Here is a 25,665-nt window from a genome sequence, read left to right as displayed (position 1 = left end):
ACGGTCTGTGTTTTGGAGAAACACTCCTTCTTCAGGGGTCCAAATTATCCTATGCTACCATTAATAGAGAACCATATGGAATATAAGTCCTTAAAATTTGAGGATTGAAGGCAAAACTACAGACGGGCTGATGCTCAGTGTGAACAATGCTAGCGAAAGTGAAAGGAGGTGTTGCTAGGGTTACCACATGGCCCCAGAAAAAGGAGCATGGATTCAGACATCCGGGTTTTACTTCTCCTGAAAACAATAGAAGTAAGGAGGACAGGTAGAGACATAAGAACATAAGAAGTTGCCTCCACCGGGATCAGACCAGAGGTCCATCGCGCCCAGCGGTCCGCACCCGCGGCGGCCCATCATGTCCATGACCTGTCAAGCGTTCCCTGCCCTAAAAAACCTATCCTTACTTCTATCCGTATCCCTCAATCCCCTGATCCTTCAGGAATTTATCCAAACCTTCTTTGAATCCCTGTAGTGTCTTCTGCTCTACCACAACCTCCGGGAGTGCGTTCCATGTGTCCACCACTCTTTGGGTGAAGAAGAACTTCCTGGCATTGGTTCTAAACCTATCCCCTTTCAGTTTCTCCGAGTGCCCCCTTGTATTTGTTGTTCCCACAGTCTGAAGAATCTGTCCCTGTCTACCTTATCTATGCCTTTCAGGATCTTGAAAGTTTGTCTCATGTCTCCTCTAAGTCTCCTCTTTTCCAGGGAGAACAGCCCCAGCTGTTCTAGCCTGTCGGCATACGAAAGGTTTTCCATACCTCTTATCATTTTCGTCGCTCTTCTCTGGACCCCCTCAAGCATTGCTATGTCCTTCTTGAGGTACGGCGACCAATACTGGACACCAATGGAAGTAAAACCCGGATGTCTTAATCCGTCCTCCTTTTTCTGGAGCTATATGGTAACCCTAGGTATTGCAGTTGTGACCAGCCCAGGAAATTAATACTGCTGCTGACCCAGAGAGCTGTCTTTGCTGCAGCTTTCTGAGGTCCAAAAGGAGACCTGCTGCTCTCTGGCAGGCCTAGCACAAAAATGCCTCCTGGAGGCACACCTAACCAGCCTTTCAGGATTACCACAATTACCACAGTGGTATTGCCAGATAGCCAATTTTGGGTAGGCTTGAGACCAAAGTGGGAGGCATCTCTCTTTCCCTCCCCTCCCTTCCCACCCCCAGCCTGTGAGGCCTCTTTCTTTCTCTCCCTTCTCACCCCCAAGCTCATACAGCATTTCCATTTATCTTCGTCACCGGCAAGCGGTTCCTACTCGCTGCCAGTGGCTGACCTGGAAGCCTTCCTTCTGATGCAAAACGTAAAAGGAACAGAAGGAAGGCTTCCGGGTCAGCCACTGGTGCTGTGTAGAAACTGCTGCCAGCAGCCTGTGGCTGCTGAGTGGCTGGGCCTGAGCCTAGACTTAGCAGGCCAGGCCCACCCCGTGGCTGTGCCCCTGGGATATGCATGAGATATAGTTGCACATACTAGAGGTTCATTGCACACAAACCTATTTATGCATATTCACTGTGGTAGTCTGAAAAAGCGCCGATTTAGATGATATTGTAAACCGCTCAGATGGTATAACAATGAGCAGTACGTTAAATTTCTAAAAAATGACCCATAAAGCCTCTATGGCCTGCACTGTTACCATTTGCTCAAAAGAAGAGAAGCTGGAGGAAGGGGTCACAAAAGCTTAGTAGGCATGGGGAGAGGGAAAGGAAAAATATATCCTAATAAAAAAGAAAAACATACCAACACCTGGACAATAGATCAAATGAGAAAAAAAAAACACAAAACCACAACAAAAAACAACCCCAAACAAACCATTTATATATATATATATACACACACACACATATACCAAGCTGAAAACTTGACTGCCAGGCAAAAATTTTAGGATTTGGCGTACAATACTCTCATTATATATACTGGTAGTCTCTGAGTTACAGATGTCTGACTTAAGTACGACTCATACTTAAGAACGGGGTTGTGGCTTCATTTGATTTCGCTGAGCAGTCTTTCCAGTGGCCTAGACTCCTCCACTTCTCCTGCAGCAGATTCAGGAACGATGCGTGGCCACATGAAGAACAGCGTGTGGTTGTGCATGCTGTACCTTACAGGGAACTGGGACAGTTGGCCCTTTTGTCAGCTGGGAGCGGAGGTTAAGCAGCAAGAATCTTAAAATCTACACGTTCTGAGTTACATACAAATCCAACTTAAGAACAGCTTTAAAAACGTAACTCTTTCTTAACTCGGGGAATGATTAGATAAGATTAGATTAGATAGACAGATTTTTGATTGTCAGTCAAGTTTTCTAAGTATCTTTCCTACTGCTATTGAAGAGCAAATGTGTATAGCCTCCAGAGAATGGGAGGACAGGAGACTCTTGCCAATACTCAACAACAATACCCATTGGCCAGACTTATGGTCAACATCAGCCAAGTTTCAGAGGAAGGCACCGCAATGGTTGGACAGAGTGGGGAGATAGGTATAAAACAGAAGAAAAGCTCCCAGTAGCTACTGATGAAGGCTCCTGGTGCCCGAGCCTAAAAACAGGTAGCTTCAAAGAAGCAGGAGCAGTAGAAAAATATCCCCAGAATAGGTCATGCTCCCATCTTCCTAGGCAAATACAAGAAGTAGGGAAGGCTAGTTCATACACGCCTACACAGCCCCATTAGAGGTGTTATGTAAAAACAGTTAATAGAATATAGGTAGACATAAACCCAGTATTCCCTGCCTTAGCCTGGTATCTCCTCCGCCTCCCCCTAATCATGTAAATTTTAATGCAATGCTTTCCACCTGTTACTATGGGAATCACAGTTCTATCACCTATTAAGCATGAACCTTATGCAGAATGGTAGAAATGATGATGAGACAAGGAGAAAATGATTAATCTTGCTGATAATTAAAGGCGTTAATGAATACTCAGGATGGAAAACAGATTTATGCATAATATACATATAACAAACAGTCTCCGGGTTAAGAACGAGTTACGTTTTTAAAGCTGTTCTTAAGTCGGATTTGTAGATTTTAAGGTTCCTGCTGCTTACCTCTCCTGGCAAGATCACAAAGAGTAGCATCATTCTAGAGCTGATATTGTGAGGTCACAATGGCCACTTTCCACCAATGCCTAAGAGACAACCACATCAGTGATGTCACAATGGCTTGATTATTCCGAAACAGACAGTACCTGGGTTACGAACAAGCTACATTTTTAAAGCTGTCGGATTTGTTTTTAAGATTCTTGCTGCTTACCTCTGCTCCCAGCTGACAAAAGGGCCGACTGTCCCTACTAGTGTTCCCTCTAAGGTACAGCATTCTCAACCACACGCTGTTCTTAATGTGGCCATGTGTCATTCCTGAATCTGCTGCACAAGAAGTGTAGGAGTCCATGCCACTGGAAATACTGCTGAGTGAAATCAAATGCAGCTGGGACCGCATTCTTAAGTACGAGTCATGTTTAAGGCGGGTGTCTGTAACTTGGGGACTGCCTGTATATGTCAAAGTTGCCTTACTATCTTTAAAAAAAAATGTGGACCAATGGGTTCCAAACGTGTCTTCCAGTACCACTCCCTCCCTCTCTTGGTCAAGTTTTCGGGATCCACAATGAATAGCACAATGAATATCCACAATGAATAGCATGTCGTCTATCTGCATACAATAAAGGCAGTATAAGCAGAAGTGAGGGTATATGGGGGAGATTTGGGGGTAGGAGGGAAGTTTTGGACATAAGGATATTTGTGGGGGGTGTCTTTTCATTGATTTTTTCCCATGCCAAATTTGATCCCATTGTCAGAGAGTTATTTTGTCCCCAGAAAGACAGGCACACAGTCCAACATTCCCAACTCCTTATATATAATTCTTTCAACTTTCATTTGGGCAGGAAAGAATAAAAGTTTTCAGGAAAGAATAAAGGTTTTCAGCAAATAGGCCCTTAATAATGTAACACTGTGTACCACCGATGGGAATTAGAAATCTCACAAATCGCCCTGCATTATGGACTTTGGTTGGCAATGCCTCTTGATTGGTCTCAGAGCCTGCTCGGTTACTCTGAGGAAGATCAAACTGTATTCTCTCCTTTAGGGCTTCCAATCCACCTCAGGTCAACTTGCAAGCTGATCCAGTCCTTGTTTCGCCCTGTTTGTATACATGGATTTTGTGGTTCTGATTATAGAAATCAATGACATAATCTCAACTACAATTCCATGTATGCAATTGGGCACAGTCAGAAGTGTCCTGGGGGACCACCAGCCATTCGGGTTTTCAAGACATCCCTAATGAATATGCATGAGAGAGATTTGCATACCTGTCACTTCCATTATATGCAAATCTCTCTCATGCATATTCATTAGGGATATCTTGAAAACCCGAATGGCTGGTGGTCCCCCAGGACAGGGTTGGGAACCAGTGGCTTATCCTGTTTGCTCAACCTGGGGTTAGCTAGCAAACTTTTTGTTTATAAAATATGACAGAGGCCAAAGTGTGCCTTAGCCAAGTTTAGAGGCAACAGGTGTCATGGTTAAGCTACTGAATAGATGCCTTTGAGTAGAGAATTCATTTGAAGCCAGTTGTAAGATGCTGAAATCAGTTCATACCTTCAGACACTAATCAGTATCATAAACTCATTTTTTCTTTCTTTTTTTAATCTTATTCCAAGGTCTTCAGAAGTGCCAGTATTAGCCAAGTGTTTTCAATGGCCAAAAATACTTGTGTGGCATTGGCCTCCTCATTAGACCCGTTAATTTTATTTTTAACTATTTTTATCAATTTTCCAAAAGTGCTCAGTGCTCTATATTAAACCAACTTCATTAAATAGCTATATATAAAAAGCTAAAAAACTTATCTCCTGCCTCCTGCCTGACTGACCACCCACCCGACACCCCCCCATACCTTTACTGGAAGACCGGCAAGAGGGATGCCCACTCCCTCCTGCCAGCAAGCCCACATCTTCAAAATAGTGGGCTTTCCCCTTCCAGGTGCATCCTGGGATACACTAGGAAAGGCATAATGCCTTGATTGGCCCAGGTGCCTAAGGCCCCTCCTATGGCTCAGCTGATTGGGGATTCCTATGCCACAACCCGATGGCAGGCTACAAATTATTGTCCGGATCCCCTAGCAAAGACAGGCACCAGAAATGTAGGCCTGGGTTTTTTGGGCCTACATTTCTGGCGCCTATCTTTCGCCTACATAGGCACTTTCGGTCACTTAATGCAACTTCCGGTGTTGGCTACGCCTACTTTGGCATTCAGGGGGCTAATGCGCTTATGTAGGCATGATTCCAACCCTCAACCTTGCTGTCTTTCACCGTTTCTAACGGCATTTTTCAATTAATTTAAGCACTGGTAGGGTGCCTACTGGAGCTTAAATTTAAGTGCTGGTTTTAGAATTTCCCCATAAGGGTTCCTGTGCCAGTCAACTTGCATGTACCAATGTAACTATGTTAACTGATTAGTGCAAAACACGCCTACTCTCTGCCCCCAAACACACTCCCAGAGCTAAAAAAAATAAAAAATTTTAGCACATGGGAAGTGCATGCCGACCCCAAAACTACCGTGAGATGCCTGAGTGCAGGCGTGAAAAATGAAGTGAACAAACAGGAGAAGAATCTCGTTGACATCACTCCTTGAAAAACAATTTCTAATTTTAGCAGCATTTCCTCTCATGAAGTCTGTGGCAGCACATGCCAGCTCTTTGCTGCCATGCGTTATTTGCCAGCCATAAGGTACAATGTAGGAGAAAAGATAAATGGATTGAACTGTTGCCAACAGAAACCTCTCTTCATGCACAACTTATCTTGGGCTTCCATACTTTAGTCATTTATTTTGATTTATTTCCCGCCCTCGCAGAAAGATCAGGGTGGGTAACAGGAGAACAAACACAGATTCAGAGCGGGGGTAACAGAAGGGCTGATGGGGTTACAGAGAACAGAGGGAACCTAGGCACAATATTAAAGGCTAACAAATTATCATCCAAGAGACGTGTACAGATTTCGTAGGCAGTGGATCTAAGTACAAGGTGAGGCTAACATGTTATCATGTACAGAGGGAAACCAGGAGAGACAAAAGGCATATTTAGGGTTGCCAGATTTTCCAATCAGAAAATCCGGACCCCCTAGACCCATCCATCTCCACCCTAATCCTGCCCTCCCCCTCTCCCCGCTGCCTGTTCTTGTCGGAGAGGAAGTCCGCGCGTGCACGGACTTCCTCCCTGCCCGGCGCGATTTGAGGAAGCTTTTCAAAACCCGGACAAAGCCATCCGGACCCCCGGACATGTCCTCCTTTTGAGGACACGTCCGGGAAAATCCGAACGTCAGGTAACCCTAGGCATACCGGTACATAGGTTAGGGGGAGGGGACTTAGGTAACATAGCAAGATCTCTAATGATATGGCCTGAACAACGGGGCTAGTCCCAGTAAACAGGGAATCTTTATCCTGAATCCTTGCACGGCAAAATGCATTGCTGCACCTGTGCTCTGGTCTCTCCTCTATTAAAAAAACCAACATGTAAACAGCATTTCTAGTGCAGTGAGAAACAAAGGTGGTAGAGAAAAAGTGCAATTGATCCATCTAGCCTGTTCAGTAATTCCTGTCTCATTGCTAAATGTACATCAGATTTTTCTTACCTCAATTTTTTGTCACCAGAGAGCAATTGTATTTAAATTAAATTAGAAAAATACAACAACAACAAAAAAGTTTTGCCATGTGTTCCTGAGAGCCAACATCAAACCACAAAAGTGTAGTTGTGGCAGGGAACAAATCAGCTCCCTCCCCAAATGATAAGTACCTTTACACAGGAGATTAAATCTAATGCAGTGTTTTCTACCTCACTCGCGAAAGGCTCAGCTGTCAAGTCTGGTTTCTGAATAGTCCACGAGGAATAATCATGACCCAGATTCGCAGGCATTGGGCCTTCAGGGCTGGATTCTCAAAACATACCGTGCCCTTAACGACGGCCGCTAAACCGGTTCCAGCCAGTTTAGAATGCCAGTATTGTAGAAGCCGATTCTCAGAACGGTTCACCATGGTTCTTTCTGAGCTTCCTAGCAGTCTCCGACTCTGCCATGCAAATATAGTACGAGGTCATTAATATTAAAATGACAGTAAAACAGGTGATTCTCTATTATTGCCAGATGATTCCCTAACCTCTTTGCGCTACATCTGCGGGCAAAATTTTCCGGAAGAGTCTCAGCTGTTGTAGCCTTATTTATTATTTCTTTCAAAAATTTCTTAACCGCCTATAACTAAACGGTTTACAATTTAAAACATTCACAATGGTTCAGAGGATAACACATAATAATACTTTCAATAAAATAATTCAGAAGACAACAAACAACAATACTTTCAATACATCATCAGTAATCATCAGTGAGGACATGAAGACTGCTACTCAGGTGGAGAAAGCTTCATCTAAAGCCAGACAAATCATAGGTTGCATACGCAGGAGTTTCGTTAGCCGTAAGCCCTAAGTCATAATGCCATTATATAGGTCCATGGTGAGACCCCATCTGGAATACTGTGTACAATTCTGGAGACCACATTACCGCAAAGATGTGCTGAGACTTGAATCGGTCCAGCGAATGGCCACACGGATGGTCAGAGCTCAGGGATCTCCCGTATGAGGAACGGCTGAATAAATTGCAGCTCTACTCCCTAGAGGAACGCAGGGAGAGGGGGGACATGATCGAAACATTCAAATACCTCACGCGCCGTATCGAGGTGGGGGAGGATATCTTCTTCTTCAAGGAACCCAAGTCAACACGAGGGCATCCGTGGAAAATCAGGGGAGGGACATTGCATGGCGACACCAGGAAGTACTTCTTCACCGAGAGGGTGGTGGATCGATGGAATGGTCTTCCGATGCAGGTGATTGAGGCCAGCAGTGTGCCTGATTTTAAAGCTAAATGGGATCGAAAGGTGGGATCTCTTCGCAAAGGGAGGTAGGGGAGGGTCATTGGTGTGGGCAGACTTGCTGGGCCTTGGCCCTTATCTGCCATCACTTTCTGCGGTCCAGAGGAGGGCAACGAAAATGATAGGAGGCTTGCGCCAGAAGACGTATGAGGAGAGACTGGAAGCCCTGAATATGTATACCCTAGAGGAAAGGAGAGACAGGGGAGATATGATTCAGACGTTCAAATACTTAAAGGGTATTAACGTAGAACAAAATATTTTCCAGAGAAAGGAAAATGGTAAAACCAGAGGACATAATTTGAGGTTGAGGGGTGGTAGATTCAGGGGCAATGTTAGGAAATTCTACTTTACGGAGAGGGTGGTGGATGCCTGGAATGCGCTCCCGAGAGAGGTGGTGGAGAGTAAAACTGTGACTGAGTTCAAAGAAGCGTGGGATGAACACAGAAGATTTAGAATCAGAAAATAATATTAAAGATTGAACTAGGCCAGTTACTGGGCAGACTTGTACGGTCTGCGTCTATGTATGGCCGTTTGGAGGAGGATGGGCAGGGGAGGGCTTCAATGGCTGGGAGGGTGTAGATGGGCTGGAGTAAGTCTTAACAGAGATTTCGGCAGTTGGAACCCAAGCACAGTACCGGGTAAAGCTTTGGATTCTCGCCCAGAAATAGCTAAGAAGAAAAAAAAAATAAAAAAATTTAAATTGAATCAGGTTGGGCAGACTGGATGGACCATTCGGGTCTTTATCTGCCGTCATCTACTATGTTACTATGTTACTATGTATGTTTCTATGTTACACTACATTTAGCTCACTAAAAATGGCAAAAAATCCTGCAATAAAATTCCATGTCATTAATTCTCAATAAATCTAAGACACAGGCCATAAAAAGATTCCTCTTTAGGTATCTCCTTTTGGCATAAATTCAAAGGAAAGCCTCTACATATAATTGTGTTTTTAACATTTTCTTAAACTGAGTGCTGATTGGCTCAGGCACTGACAGGAAAGTAAGGTTTGAACAGCTCAGATCCCCGCCTCTCCCCCACCGCAAATTTTAAAAAAATACCCCCGATTCCTCCCTCTCACCGATCTCCCCTGTTTGATGCTCCCAATGAAGCCACCTCCGCCACCCTCCTCCAATACCCCCCCCCTGCACCTTTAAATTGAAGGACGGCAGGAGGCATACCCACTCCCTCCTGCTTCCAGGGTTCCCCACCCCTCCTAGGGGGAAAAAGGTTGCCTTGGTTTATATTTGGATTGGTTTATATTCAAGTATATACAGTATTCAGGGCTTCCAGTCTCTCCTAAAATGTCTTTTGGTGCAAACCCACTACCATTTTCGTAAGCTTTCTCTGGACCACTTCAAGTCTTCTTATATCCTTTGCAGATACAGTCTCCAAAATTGAACCCAATACTCCAAGTGGGGCCTTGCCAATGACCTGTACAGGGGCATCAATAGGGTTTTAAAAACTTTTGGATAATTTACTAAAGCAAATGTCCATAAGCCTTAAGATAGACTTGGGGAAATCCATTGGTTATTCCTAGGATAAGCAGCATAAAATCAGTTTTCCTTCTTGAGATCTTGCCAGGTACTTGTGATCCAAGTTGGCCCCTGCTGGAAACAGGATGCTGGGCTTAATGGACTTTTGGTTTGTCCCAGTATAGCAACTCTTATGTTCAATGATTCCACTGGAGCAAAATGTGGCCAGGGACATATTGAAATAGTGGAGTAAAGAATTCTGATGAGCGTCGGAGCAGCATTGGAGCATTTAGTGCCCTGGGCCTTGGTATAAACCTCTACCGCAGCTTAGTAAAATAGGGCCTATGTTCTGGAAATTATCTTGCATTTTATAAGATCCCAAGTAGCAAAATATGTTGCTTATCCTAGGAATAAGCAGGGAATTTCCCCAGGCCATCTCAATAATGACCTATGGACTTCTCTTTTAGGAAATTATCCAAACCTTTTTAAAACCCCACTAAGCTAACTGATTTCACCACATTCTCCGGCAACGAATTCCACGGTTTAATTCCACGTTGTCTGAAGAAATATTTTTGCCCGTTTGTTTTAAATCTACTACTTAAGCTTCATCGCATGTCCCCTAGTCCTAGTATTTTGGGAAAGAGTGAACAAGCGATTCACATCCACTCTTTCCACTCCACTCATTATTTTATTGACCTCTATCATATCATCCCTGAGCTGTCTCTTCTCCGAGCTGTAGGGACTTAGCCGCTTTAGCCTCTCCTCACAGGGAAGTCAACCCATCCCTTTTATCATTTTTGTTGCTTTTAATTTTTTTTTTTTTTTTGCTCCTCAACTATTTTCTGTTACAACCACTTCAAAGCACACTGGTGGAGAAACATCATTAGAAAAATTTAAAGGCTCTTTAAAAGGCTTTCTGTATAGAGATGCATTTGAAATAATAATAATAATAATAATTTATTTTCTTGTATACCGCCCTGCCAGTAGTTCTGGGCGGTTCACAACAAGAGAAACTGAGACATTTCAGAGAAGAAATACAATTCAAAAAACATATTCCTAATTTAAATACAACATCAATAAAGAAATACAATTCAATAAAGTACGAATGTCCAATTAAAATACACCATCGTTATTATACTGTTAAAAATTAACATTCTTGCTTATCGAATAGGTAAGTTTTCAATATTTTCCTAAATTTGAGATAAGAGTAAGATTGGACAATCAAAGGGCACATCCAGGAGTTCATCTTCCCCGCTTGATATGCTAATGTCCTGTCCAGAAAGGTTTTATAATGACAGGCCTTTAGAGCAGGGAAGATGAACATACCGGAGTTTCTTATGTGTTTATTTGACTTGAATAATTTCAGATAAGATACCAGATAAGAAGGCAATAAACCAAAAAGTGCCTTGTAACAAATACACCCAAATTTAAAAATCACTCTGGTTTCAAATGGGAGCCAATGCAATCTAGTATAAAAGGAACTCACGTGGTCATATTTCTTTAGACCAAAAATCAAACGGACAGTGGCATTTTGAACTAATCAAAGTCTTAATGAAGTCTTTTTTATTAACCCTAGATATATGATGTTACAATAATTCAGGGCAGGCAGTATGGTAGACTGAACTAATAGCCGAAAAGACTCTGTATCAAAATATTTCTTAATGGCCCTCAATTTCCATATGGCAACAGCCCCGAAGCCCTTTAAATCTCTACGGGCTTCGGGGCCATTAGTGCAACGCAGCCGCGGCTTTGTAAAAGAGGCCGACAGTATTGCATAACATTTTTTAATTAACAGATCCGTATGCTTCCTAAAAGTTAAACTACGGTCTCTAAAGTTATTCCCAGAATTTTCAAATCAGGTACTATTTCAAAACATTGACCATTCAATTGGATAGTTGTTTCCTGGATTTTATCGTTCGGGCTAGCTAAAATAATCTTAGTTTTTTCGGAATTAAGTTTCAGCTTGAACTGCAACATCCACAGTTCTACCTTTTCCAAGACATTTGAAATCTTTGTAATCAATTCACTCGAGAAAGCTTTGCATGGTAACAATATGGTGATATCATCTGGATATATATAAAACATCACATTTAAACTTTGGAATAAATGCGCCAGAGAAACTAAATACATGTCAAATAGTGTTGGGGACAAAAGAGAGCCCTGCGGAACTCCACATGAGTTCATCCATGAAGAGGAATATTTATCTTCATATGTTCTACTTTTTTAAAATCAAAAAACAGCAAGGGAATATATTTATCCAAGGTGATGCTTATAAATCACTGTTGTACTAATCACCTTTGTTTTACTTCAAGCACTAATTTCAACACAAGGCTGATGTGGTTAAGTGAACACTCAGACCCACAGCTGAGGTCCGGTGAAACAAGTTCACGGGGCAGCTGTTAAGGAGACCATCATAGTTGTTCACAGTCTCCTCCACCAAACCAGCGGGTGAAACCTAGGTTGGGGGGTCGGTATTGTGAATAAACGGAGGAGCCCGGAGCAGTTATGTGTACCATCTACACCATTCAAAGTTAAGTTGTTGTGAAATTTATGATTTTATTTTTATTTAAGTTTTATTTTCTGTTATTTAGTCTTTGTTTGGTGGAGGAGACTGTGAACAACAATGATGGTCTCCTTAATAGCTGCTCCGTGAACTTGTTTCACCGGACCTCAGCTGTGGGTCTGAGTGTTCACTTAACCACATCAGCCTTGTGTTGAAATTAGTGCTTGAAGTAAAACAAAGGTGATTAGTACAACACTACTTTTTTAAAAGCCACAAAATCAGTTTTGTGCGTTACCCCTGATCCCAATTGAATCTAAGCAGCTCAGATATAGATAAGACGATCAAGTCAATGTTTAAATTTTTTTTTTTTTTTTATCTTGTATTTTAAGTTTCAAGTTGTTATTAGTATTTAATGGATCACTTATTAAATTTACTAAGCGATGTACAATTTAATAAATCAAAACAGACAAACAGGGAGTGCTGACGAACAAAATAACTTCAAAGTTATTGGGTAAAACTTACATGAGTCGTGAGGAAAAGGGGGGAAAAATTACAATTCTGTGATAGAGAAGAAGAAAAACAGTGATGGGAAGAACAAAAGGAAGGGTGAATTTGATTTAAAACTGGAGACGTCATATTATTGTATGGAAGGTAAAAGATTGAATGCGTCTTTAAAAAGGCGAGTTTAAAAATTTTTTTAAAACGATGATAAGTCTTTTTCTTCTCTGATATACTGTGGTAAAAAATTCCACAGTTGAGGGGCCATAACCGAGAACATGCCATGTCTTCTGGTGCCTATGATTTTCAGGGAAGGAATGGAAAGAAGGTTATGGGAAGTCGAACGGAGAAGCCTAGAGGAGTTATACGGTATTAGCATCCTGGGGATAAATTGAGGCTCATTAAATCTCAGGGATTTAAAAACTAAGAATAATATTTTAAAAGTGATGCGAAATGAAATTTGCAGGCCTTAATTTTTAATCTTTCTTCCTTTATCATTACTCTTCATTTTTGTCGTCACCCCCACCCCCGATGTGTTATCCATATGTTCTCTTTTTTCTTTAATTATTGTAGTTCACCACATCTTCCTTTTGTACCTGTATTGAATTTTTGTATGTATATATTAGTTTCTACTAATCTACTACAATGTTATCCCTCCATTTTTAAATTTGTAATACGCTTTGAAATATTTGACAATGCGTGCACATCAAATTTTAATAAAAACTTGAAAACTTGGTATCTGGTATAAATGAAAGGTGTTAAGTGAATCCAATTTGTTTTTCAAGCCAGCTGCTTCCTCTTTTCTTTGGATTTAAGCACAGTCAGAACCAGCCTCTCCACTTACAATTACCGGTATATGGGGTTTATCTCCTATTTTCATAGAAGCACAGAGCATGACAACAGATTAGAATCACTAGGCCTAAAGTCTGTAAAAAATCCAGTTTTCCTTGGGATTAATTCATAGAACTCTTTGTGCTATAGTTTCAACAGAGAGCTCAAATCCACAGCAAAAGTTACTTGAGATAAACTAATATTTCATAGGGCTAGATTGACTAAGCAAACCGATCGTGTGCCGATCGGTTTGCGAGCCCTTTGCGACCCGATTTCCCTCCAACCCGATTCACTAACCCATGTACCGATCCGATTCCGATCCGTGCATGCAAATGAGGGAAATGGTATGCAAAGTATGCAGGGACACGATTCACTAAACAAAATTCTTGAACACCGACTGAGCTGGCCAATCAACAAGAAGCGATGCTGGGGACCAGTTGCTCACCTACTTTCCGACTGTCCTGCCAGCCCTGCAGCCCTGAAATAAACCTGCGCTCTGCCGCAACCTGCTCTCTGCCTCCCCAACTCTCTGCCTCCCCCGGCTCTCCTGCTCTCTGCCATGATCTGCTCTCCTCTTGCCGCCCTGCTCAGCCCCGACTCACCTGCCGTTCCCTGCAATGCGAGCCCATGGTTTTGACCTGCGGGTTTAAAGCAGGTTAAAACCACGGGCTCGCGAAGTTAAAAAAAAAACAGTAAAGTAAGTAAAAAAAAGAAAAAAACTCTGCCGGGCACAAAGAACCAGCGCATGCGCAGACCATCTACAGTCAAGGAAGATGGTCTGCGCACACTCAAGGATTGCTCTCCAGCGATCTGTGCGGTCGGTGGGAGGTGCTCCTCCAATCGCCCCCATTTGCATGCTGGCCCTTCGTGAATTTATCGGCCTGCCGCGGGTCGGCCACAGATCGGGCAGGTTAGTGAATCTAGCCCATAGTCCAGTAATCTCTCCCCATCCCAGACATTTTAAAAACCCCTCTTTTACTGGAATGAACTATGCAAACAGGTTTCAGAAGCTTACTATGCAATTTACACCTCTGAAAAAGGATTAAAACTATCTTCGTTGAACCTTTGTTATCTGTAATGAGGGGTGGGCCCCTGGGACCGGGCAACCTTTCCCTCATTTCTCGTCTGGGCTCTCCTGTAGCTCTGAAGGCACTTAAAGCAACTGTCCTTGCAAAATGTCGTCGTTTTTATGGTGTTGACACCAAGTATCATGGCTTACCAGACAGATGAGGGAAGCCATAAAAGAAAAGAAAGACTCCTTTAAAAAATGGAAACACATGAAAACAACTGAAGCATGGAAAAAACATAAAGATGATCAGAAGAAATGTCACAAGGCAGTGAGGGATGCCAAAAAGGACTATGAAGAAAAAATAGCGCAAGAGGCCAAAAACTTCAAGCCCTTCTTTAGATACGTGAAAGTGAAAAAACCCGCAAAAGAGGCGGTGTGACCCCTGGACGACCAGGGAAGAAAAGGGTACATCAAGGAAGATAAACAAATTGCAGACAAACTAAATTCATTCTTTGCGTCCGTTTTTACGGAGGAGGATACCACAAAAATACCAGAAGCAGTGAAATTGTTTAGTGGAGTAATAGATGACAGCCTCACCACAGTTGAAGTGGAGTTGGACCAGATATACTACCAGATCGACAAACTCAAAAGTGACAAATCCCCTGGACCAGATGGAATTCACCCGAGAGTCTTAAAGGAATTGAAGGTTGAAATCGGAGAGTTATTGCAAAAACTTGCCAATCTGACAATCAGAACTGGACAGATACCGGATGACTGGAAGATAGCGAATGTCACGCCAATTTTCAAAAAAGGATCTAGAGGAGAACCGGGCAACTACAGACCTGTGAGCCTAACGTCTGTCCCTGGAAAGATGGTCGAAGCACTGATCAAGGATAGCATAGTCCGGCACTTGGATACACACGACTTGCTGAAACCCAGTCAACATGGGTTCAGGAAAGGGAAATCATGTTTAACGAATTTAGTTCAATTTTATGAGACCGTGAACAAGCAAATTGATAGTGGAATGCCGGTGGACATAATATATTTGGACTTCCAGAAAGCGTTCGACAAAGTTCCACATGAAAGACTTCTCAGGAAACTACAAAGCCATGGAATTGAGGGAGATATACAAAGGTGGATAGGCAAATGGCTGGAAAACAGAAAGCAGAGAGTGGGCATAAATGGGAAGTACTCAGACTGGGAGGAGGTGACTAGTGGTGTGCCCCAGGGCTCGGTACTTGGACCAATCCTATTTAATATTTATATCAATGACCTGGAAGACGGAATATCCAGTGAGATCATTAAGTTTGCAGACGACACAAAGCTATGCCGGGCAATCAGATCGCAGGAGGATATCGAGGAAGTCCAGAGCGACTTGTATCGGTTAGAGAAATGGGCAGAGCAATGGCAGATGAAGTTCAACGTGGAGAAATGCAAAGTAATGCATTTAGGTAATAAGAATAAGGAACACGAGTATAGAATGTCAGGCGCTACTCTGGGTAAGAGTGAACAAGAAAAGGACCTGGGTGTACTGATAGATAGGACCCTGAAGCCGTCGGCACAATGCGCGGCAGCGGCAAAGAAAGCAAACAGAATGTTAGGCATGATAAAGAAAGGAATCACGAGTAGATCGGAGAAAGTCATAATGCCGCTTTATAGAGCAATGGTCAGACCACACTTGGAATACTGTGTCCAACATTGGTCTCCCAACCTAAAGAAGGATATAAAACTACTGGAGAAGGTTCAGAGACGAGCAACGAAGCTAATAAGAGGTATGGAGAACTTGGAATATGAGGAACGACTCAAGAAACTGGGACTGTTCTCCCTTGAGAAGAGGAGGCTGCGAGGGGACATGATCGAGACGTTCAAAATACTGAAAGGCATCGATAAAATAGAGAAGAAAAATAAATTATTTACATTGTCCAACGTGTCACGGACAAGAGGACATGGTTTGAAGCTAAGGGGGGACAAGTCCAGGACAAATGTCAGGAAGTTCTGCTTCACACAGCGAGTGGTGGACGCCTGGAATGCTCTCCCAAAGGAGGCTATTAATGAATCCACTGTGTTAGGATTCAAAGGCAAATTAGATGCGCATCTCCTTACGAGAGGCATAGAGGGTTATGGGTGACTAAAACTACATCAGGTATATACCGGATAGGGCCTCCGCGTGTGCGGATCGCCGGACTAGATGGACCATGGGTCTGATCCGGAGATGGCAGTTCTTATGTTCTTATGTTAAGTAAAAAGAAAAAAAATACACCTCCAACATTAACTTTCACATTACAGCACTGTCATCTGTCGTTTCTGAAAGTTCCTCCCATATATCAGCACCTCCCATTAAGTAAGTGGAACTCATCAAAAGTGAAACCAGTTAATGAAACGTGGCTTCAGCCACATTGATTTCTCTTTTTGGCAGGGTCTGAACTATGGCTTAGATTCACTAAAGTCCACAAATCTATCCGACTCGTGTCCTATCTGTTTCCAAGTTATTCTGGCCGATCGATTCAGTAAAGCTTGTCCATTCAAATGATCAAATTGTAAACACGCCCCCATTCGCGCACACGTCTCGCTGTAACATCGATCGACGCGTGTGCGCACTGTATCCTGGATGGTTTTGAAGCACATAACGCATGCGCTAGCTCTTTAGGACTTCACTGCGTAGAAATGGGGCGGGGTTTAATCCAGGCCGTCATTGGCGAGCTCCGAATGCGCCTACCGCAAAGCATTGTTGTCATAAAAAATGCAATATAAGAACTGTAGTTTTTACCAACCTCTCTTTTTTTTCTTAAGTGCTGTTGCATGCTGTATGATCTGTGACCGTAGCTTTTTGAAAAATTTGTTGGAGAGGTTTAAGGAGAAATAGCATCGGAGGTTTGTGAGCGAGCTGTGGAATTCTTCGAGTTTGTCCTATTTTTATGGATCGATCTCAAAGTTGATTGCGTGCTTCCAAACAGTTTAACAACTTAACAACTCAGGAAAAGAACTGTTAAGTTGCTAGAAGGCACAACAGTTAACAGCAGTTGAATGCGCTGGGATCACGCGATGTTATATACAGCCTACGAATCCCAGGAGGCTGTGCGGCTCTTTCTGCCGTGAAGCACGAAGCAACCAAAGGCGACCCCGTGACGTCAGATGCACGCAACAATCTAGCTGGAAGGAAGGGGGGGGGGAGGGATAATTGGCCCTTAAAAGTTATTTTTGATTTTTTTTTTTAAATTTGGCATTGATATATGAAATGTACAATATGCAAGGAGAGCACGGGGTTAATGCATGATTTTCTCGCCATGCGCATTACAAATCCGAGATTCACTCCTGTGCTCGCTATGCGCATTCCAAAAAAATAAAAAAAAGATTTCTAACGCTTATGTACAAGAAAGTTTACATATATTTAAAGTTTAGATATATTTTGGATTTTTTTGTGGGGTAGATATATATTTTTTATGGGGTTCTTAACATGCACGCAGCAGTTGTTAGGCAGGAATAGTCAGCGAGGATGTAAAGCGACTGGTCCTCAGCGGTCGAAACGTTTTGGAACGGAAAGGCCAGTCGGTTTGGACGAAATGGTTTCATGAATCGATGCCTTAAGAAATTTACATGCCTTTTTACTCATTTGCATGCACAGATCGGATCGGGGGCGGATGGGGTCTGGAGGAAGGTTAGTGAATTGAGCCGTAGTCGGAAAGTGAGCGCAAACCGACTGGTACACAATCAGTTTGCTTAGTGAATCTAGCCCTATAAGCCTAGGAAGGTCCATTCTTAACGTTCTACCTCAGCATGGGGGAAACGAACTAATGCTCTGTCATTTAACCTTTTCCTATCGTAATAAATTTTACGTTAAGCTGGTTCCAATCGTAATTATTTTAGCAAAGTTTTGTATTATTCACCATTATCATTTACGGCTATTGTAAATATAATATATATAAGCCATAAGTCTGTAAATTCAAATATTTTGTGTTCCTGGCTCTTTATTAGTCCATACAGACTGTTTATCCACTGTCTATGTCATTTTTGGAATGTCCCGTCTTCCGGGACACACGATAGGAAAAGGTTAATGCCATTAGGAATGTGATGTCATGATTACTATCAAAAGCAAAGTACTGTTTCTCCTTAAAAAAAAAAAAGTCACGAATGTCTAAGAAAGAGCCCTTGGAAGTCCCCAAATCTTGCAGCTTTGAATTTCTTAGTTTTATGAAAGTTTCTGCCTTCCATTAATGTTGAAATTCTGTCCGTATCAACCTGAACCACTGAGAGAAGCCACAATTGAAAATATGTTACTAACTACTTCCTGTTTACTGAATTAGGTCAGACCACATTGGTTATGTCATCACATATGACCACTGCAGGAATCACCCAGACCACTTAAGAATTTAAGGACCCAGTTCTACTGTTCTAGCTACTTCCTGTTTACTGGATTAGGTCAGACCACATTGGTTATGTCATCACATATGACCACTGCAGGAATCACCCAGACCCCTTAAGAATTTAAGGACCAGTTCTACTGTTCTAGCTACTTCCTGTTTACTGGATTAGGTCAGACCACATTGGTTATGTCATCACATATGACCACTGCAGGAATCACCCAGACCCCTTAAGAATTTAAGGACCAGTTCTACTGTTCTAGCTACTTCCTGTTTACTGGATTAGGTCTGACCACATTGGTTATGTCATCACATATGACCACTGCAGGAATCACCCAGACCCCTTAAGAATTTAAGGACCAGTTATACTGTTCTAGCTACTTCCTGTTTACTGGATTAGGTCTGACCACATTGGTTATGTCATCACATATGACCACTGCAGGAATCACCCAGACTACTTAAGAATTTAAGGACCAGTTCTACTGTTCTAGCTACTTCCTGTTTACTCTCCCCAAGTCAGAATGGTCTTCAGACTGTCCTCAATGAATACTTGTAAGACATATACAGTAGTTCAAGACTGAGACTGATGTATGCAAATTCATTTCATGCATATTCATTACAGAAATTCTGGTTATAGGAAGCATGAGGTTGAGGGCACAGCCCGACAACATCCTGCAGCAGCTCATGGATTGATGATGTGGTTACGAGTCATAAAATTCTGCAGGGCATACACAAAGTAGTTATTTTTTTATGTCTCTTACGTGTACAGATGAATTATGATGTTCTCTTTTTTATTGTTTTTGGTGGAAATTGAAGGATCTTAGGCCCGGATGCACTAAAAGCGTCCTTAAAATCCGGTAGGTTGCTGCAGGGTTGACAAGTTGTCCGATTTCAAAACGGTGATCGATGTTCAAACAACTTCCCATACAAATGAGTTTTGCAGGGGTCTACTGTAATCCCACCCCATCAGTTGTCGGAAAAGCGACTTTGACAAATGTGCAGAGCCAGGGGAAATTCAAACAGATGAGAGGCAGGTGAAGCCTTGAAGCAGCCTCCTGCCGATCAGCTGTTTGGTGCAGGAAGACTTTTTTTTCTTTAATTGGCACAGATGTCTTTTTTTTGTTGTTCTCCTGTGTTACACATGCACAATATCTGTCCTCTTTAAAAAAATAAGTCATGCTGCCCCCGCCCCCACAAGACAGCACCCCTCAAAAAAAAAAAAAAAAAAAAGAGACAGGAGGGATGCCTACTCCCTTGGCTCCCTGCCCCCATACTTTAGATAGAAGAAGATAGCAGGAGGGATGCCCAGTCCCGACTGCTTGCAGGCCCACCTCTCCAAAATGGGCCTTCCCCTTCCCAATGCAGCCTGGGATGTAACAGGAGGGGCCTAAGGCCCTGACTGGCTCAGGCGCAATGAACCAGGAAGGGTAAGGCCCACTTTTAGAGAGGCGAGCCTTCAGGCAGGAAGGACTGGGCATCCCTCCTGCTGTCTTTTTCTATATAAGATATGGGGGCGGGGCATGGGGGTGGGTGACTGAGGCAGGAGGGAGTGGGTATCGCTCCTGCCGACAATCTTCATGGTGGGGTGGATCGGAAGTAGGGGGGGAGGAATCTGGGTACCCAGTCCCTCCTGCCTGCTGGCCTGCCTCTCCAAAATGGCAGGCCTTCCTCTTCCTGGTGCATTCTGGGATGCACCAGGAGGGGCCTAAGGCCCTGATTGGCTCAGGCACTTTTGCTCATCCTTTACACGCTACCCCACAAATTCACCCTCTTCTTCCCATCAATCCTCCCTATCCCTTATATTGCCAGTCTTTCCAATAACCATGTGGGACTGACAGGCAAGAGGCATGAGGTTATGTCATACTGAGCCCTACTTTGGGTTGAACCAAATGGGACAGGCTAGTGCTGGGCAATTCAACCCACTATCAGCTCCAGGCAACAGAGAAGATACAGTCCAGGGCATCATTACTTGCCACCTCCTATTTCCAGCTAATCAGCATAGAACAGCTATTGCATTTACTCATGTGCACACCCCTCTCCTGCCACTGGTCTCGGCTGATTGCAATTTTACAGAGCTATAATATTAAACAACATGGGTTGTATTTTGATACTCTTGCTGGACCTTGTATTAAGCACCACTGATGAGTTCCAGTTATGATGGCATTCTAATGATATAGATAATTTTCTTCCAAGAACTGAACAAGCAAAAATTCCACAAAGACCACAGAATTGGCTGCTGCTATTACCTTGAAGAATCCAATGATGCCTACGCCATACTCAATGCAGTATTTATCAAGCAGTTCACGGTTCCAGGCATCCAGATTAACATACTTCAAGATGTTCTCATAAACAATGAGGGCAAAGCGTCCTCTGTCCTTGTCAGTCAGAGTTGGCATGTCCCCTTTTCCGGGGGCAATTTCTGTGCGATATTTGAAGCGGCTCGATTCCAAAATGGCCACAATTTCCTGACCCAACTGGGAATAGAGGCTTTCTACAAAAACAAGAACTAGAGGATCCGTACGAGATGAATCAACCACTTTGAGGGATTTTAGCGGGAGTAGGCGAGATGGGGCTATCTTAGGCTCATCACAGTCTGGGGCTAGAGCATCCCCTGTGGGCTCCAGCCCTCTATTCCATCCGTACAAGTAATACGCAGAAATAAAAACACTGAGAAGGCAAAAGGCAAAGAGCAAAAGTAGCACCATCTGAGGGCTGACTTGTCGGTATACCCTCCGCACCCTCAAAAACACAGTCATCGTTGCTTTGTACCCAATCTTATTTTTTGTTGCCCCCTCAAATCATTGAATAATTGAAAAAAAAAGGAAAGCAATTATTTTTTTTTTTTAAAGTTTATAGTTTCCCTCCAGTTATTTCCTGGCTTTTCATGTCACCATGGCAAGTTCATTGAGAGTCCTCTTCCAGTGTGAAAGAATCATCAATGTTCTGGAGACGGCTGTCCCGGCTCTCTTCTCCTCAGGCTGATCCTGCTCATTTCAACGCACCAGGTTGAGAAGAAAGTAGATCTTCCAACAAGGCAGACATCCATCTCGGATCTTTTGTTGGTGTGAGCACGTCCTATGATCGTCACATTCTATAAAGAAGAGAGAAGGAGAATCATTAATCAATGAGTTACCCATCTTATCTAGTATGGTTTATTGATGATTTAATATACTGCCTCTTTTGCAAAAACAAATTGAGGTAGTTTACAATCAAATGATAAGAAAAATGGAAAAGAACTCCATAGTATAAAGAAAAAATTCAAACAATCAGAGATAGAAACATTCCAAGACGGTCATAATTGCTCAATCCATCACAGCCTAGACTAATCGTCAAGATCCTTACTAGCTCATCACATGCCTTGTGAATAAAATATGCTTTTAGTAGGGTTTGAAAAAACTTTATAGGATGGTTCAGATTGAGGATAAGTTGATTCCCACTTAGTTTGGGAAGGACCAGGAAGCAGTAATCTGTGATCATTTACAGAGTATAAGGCACGAGAAGAATCATAGGATATTGTACGAGATAGGTGGGGGCACCATAATATAATATAAAGTCATGGGGTGAGGGAGGTGTGTCTTACACAGAGGGCTATTTTCTAAAAGGATATCTAAGTCCAATTTGGGCATTTCTTGCAAGACATCCAAATTCAGAGGCTCAGAAACATCCATTTTCGAAAGGCGAACCGTTTGATATCCAAAAAAAGTATCTTTTTTTTTTAAATTGCCTAGTTCGACGTCTTGGCTGACAGGACATCCAAAAGACATCCAATCCTAGGACACCTAAATTTATACTCCTTTGACCACAGAAACGTCCAAGTCCAAAATATCCAAACCCAGACATTTGGACATAGAAGTGGCCAGCATTGTAATGGACTAGCCACATAGACATCCCAACAGAGCAGTGGGACACTTAGAGGGCACTGTTGTGAATTTCACATAAAGGGTATCAGATATACATCTCACCATAATCCTTTATAATATATGATGAGCCCTCCAAAACTCTCCCAAAACCTACTATATCCATCTGCCTCCACTCCTATAGCACTTATGGCTACAGGTGACACCTATGTGACAGTAGAGTATTGGTGGGCTCACACTTTCTACCATAAATGTAGTGGTTAGGTTGGCTTATAGGCCTGGGTGCTCCTCTCTATGGTTCACTAGCACACCCAACAAGCTACTTAAGACACCTGTGTGCTGTTCTACAAGGCTTTCCCATACCAAGTGCTCCTCTTCTAAAGACAGGTATGTACTGTTTCATTTAGATCTTTATGGAGTGGGAGGGAGTTAGTGACCACTGGGAGAGTGTTTGTGTCGGGAGTCATTAATCCCTCCAGTGGTCATCTGATTAGTATGGGTACCTTTGTGGCACTTAGATGATTCTAAAACAGGTCTATCCTAAAATGTCTAAGCTCTGTATAGGACACCCAGGGAAAGGTTTGATTATCGCCGTAAGAGGTCCAAGTTTAACCCACCTAAAACCCACCCAGAATACACCTCCCAAAAAAGCGCTTTGACCCCTGGATGCACAGTGGATAACACATCTCGCTAGATGTCCAGAACGTTGGCCTCAAAAATTGCCACTTGGACTAGGATGTCCAAATGCCAATATATGACAGTTTTTGGATGTCTTTATTTTTTTTGGATTATGAGCCCCAAAGAGGAGCATTTTCAAAACATATGTTTAAGTCCTATTTGGACGTATGGCGACAGATGTCCAAAGTTGGAAGTAAGAAAATAACTATTTTTGAAAGGCAGACCATCAAAAGTCTAGACATTTAAAAAAAAAATCCTCTATCTGGACTTCCAGGCCATTGGGATGCCCCAGACCGCCAGGACATTTATCTATTTTCGACCAAAATTTCATCAAGGTCCTAAACGCTCAGAACAAGACCATTTGAATGTGGGAGGAGCAAGTCCAATAATGGACTGGCCACCCAGACATGGCAACAGAACAGTGGGACACCTTAGAGGGCATTGCTGTGAACTTCATATAAAGAGTGCCAGATACACATCCACCATAACTCCCATATTGATAATGGTGAGCCCCCCAAAACCCACTCTTCCTACCTGTCTACAACCTGAATGACCCTTATGGCTGCAGGTAGCACCTATATGGCAGTAGAGTAGGATTGAGGGGTTTCACATTTTTTACCATGAATGTAGTGGTTAGAGTAGCTTATGGGACTTGCTACTCCTTTCTATAGTTCACTAGCCCATCCACCAGGCTACTTAAGACACTTGGGTGCAGCTCTACTAGACTTTCCTATACCAAGTGCTGATGTTCTGGAGACAGATATCTAAGTTTGTATTCTGATCTTTGGTAGTGTGAGGGGGGTCCGTGAGCACTGAGGGAGTGTGGGGGTGTCTTACCTTGATGCATGCAGTGGTCCTCTGGTGAATTTGGGCACTTTATGAGACTCAGACCCTTTCTAAAACAGGTCTAGTTCCAAACATATACTTCTGTCCGGGATGTCTTACAAAATGTCTGATTATTGCTGCAAGACGTCCATGTCTAACCTGCCCCTGTTTCTGCCCAAAGCCCGCCCACAACACACCTCCACCATGCCCATTTCATGCTCTGAACGTACAGAGGCTGGAACACCTCACTAGATGTACAGAAAGACGGTTTTGATTATAAGCACCTGAACGTCCTGGCGATTAAGACGCTTTTTGGAAGCCTATGTTTTCCGATTATGGGCCCTAATGTGTCTAAGTTAGTTTTGTTATTTTCTGTTTTACCTAAGAGTTTTGTCTTTCATCTTTACATCTTTTATAAATAAGCCAACATATCTTCATCTTCTTTAACTGCTTTATCCATAATGCTTTGGATAGGTACTTGGAGGACAAAGGGATTGAGGGGTACAGATAAGAGTAGAGGTAGATTATAGGGATGGGATTAGAGGAAAGTTATAAAATTAATCAGGGACCACTGTTCAGGCACTAGGCCTGATGGGCCGCCGCGGGAGCGGACCGCTGAGCAAGATGGACCTCTGGTCTGACTCAGCGGGGGCAACTTCTTATGTTCTTATATCCCAGTTAAGTAGGTTCTCTAATTGAAAAGCTCTAGGCTCCAGGATAAAACCGAGAAATGTCCACAAGTTTAAGTTAAGTTTAAGTTTATTAGGATTTTATATACCGCCTATCAAGGTTATCTAAGTGGTTTTTACAATCAGGTACTCAAGCATTTTTCCCTATCTGTTCCGGTGGGCTCACAATCTATCTAACGTACAACAGGAAATCTGCCCACAAGGAAGAATTAAATTCTTTTGCAAAATGCCCAACCAATTCTAAACTGTATTTTTTTTTTTTTTTTTTTTTTACCAACTCTTAAATCGATGAGCCACATCCATTTGAGCGGAAACTCAACAAGAATGTACCGGTTTTGCATAGCTCCTTGAAACAAGGAGGAGTGTGTGGTGCAGTGGTTGGAGGAGGAATGTGTGGCGCAGTGGATGGCTCTACAGCCTCAGCACTCTGGGGTTGTGGGTTCAAACCCCGCGCTGCTCCTTGTGACCCTGGGCAAGTCACTTAATCCTCCATAGCCCCAGGTACGTTAAATAGATTGAGAGGGAAAATGCTTGAGTACCTGATTGTAAAAAACCGCTTAGATAACCTTGATAGGCGGTATATAAAATCCTAATAAAACTTGAAACTTGAATAAATAGTGAAAAGGAAAAATATAAAAACAAAATGAGTTGACGAATAGAGGGACCATGTACACCAGCTCCAAACGGAAACCGCTTGGAAATGATCCTTTTCCCATAGCGTGGTAAAACTGGAACCAGCTTCGCCCGGACATCTGAGCTATAGATAGCCTGCTACCTTTCCGGAGAGCACTAAACCATCACATACCTGCCTTGTGACCCTAACGGCTAGGCTTTAGCAGGTTTAGAAAACCACTTAAGACGCAGTTTTTGTAGATGCCTTTTTCTAGCTATCTCTATTAAAATTGATGAACTATCCACGATCTTTAGTACCCAAATTATAATATCCTTCTGAGGATTGTTTGCATGTTTATTTTATCACATGTCTATTTTATCATGTGTTTATTTTTATATGTATGTAAATTATGTAAACCGCCTAGTTTTAAATAGT

At 42.7% G+C, this 25,665-nt stretch overlaps 1 protein-coding gene across 4 annotated transcripts in view; it reads right to left on the bottom strand.

Annotated features, from left to right (window-relative positions):
• NDST1 (N-deacetylase and N-sulfotransferase 1) overlaps positions 1–25,665 on the bottom strand; it is a 329,606-nt gene that overhangs the window by 66,754 nt on the left and 237,187 nt on the right. For all 4 annotated transcript variants that reach the window (XM_033927725.1, XM_033927724.1, XM_033927727.1 and 1 more), the window contains one exon: positions 20,815–21,659. In XM_033927725.1, coding sequence (XP_033783616.1) covers positions 20,815–21,324 — 510 coding nt within the window. In that variant the 5' untranslated portion in view covers positions 21,325–21,659. The remainder of the gene's footprint in view (positions 1–20,814; positions 21,660–25,665) is intronic.

Source organism: Geotrypetes seraphini, chromosome 18, assembly GCF_902459505.1.
Source record: "Geotrypetes seraphini chromosome 18, aGeoSer1.1, whole genome shotgun sequence".
Classification (NCBI taxonomy): Eukaryota; Metazoa; Chordata; class Amphibia; order Gymnophiona; family Dermophiidae; genus Geotrypetes; species Geotrypetes seraphini.
The sequence above is the reverse complement of the archived record's forward strand: the minus strand, read 5'-3'. Positions and strand labels throughout refer to the sequence as shown.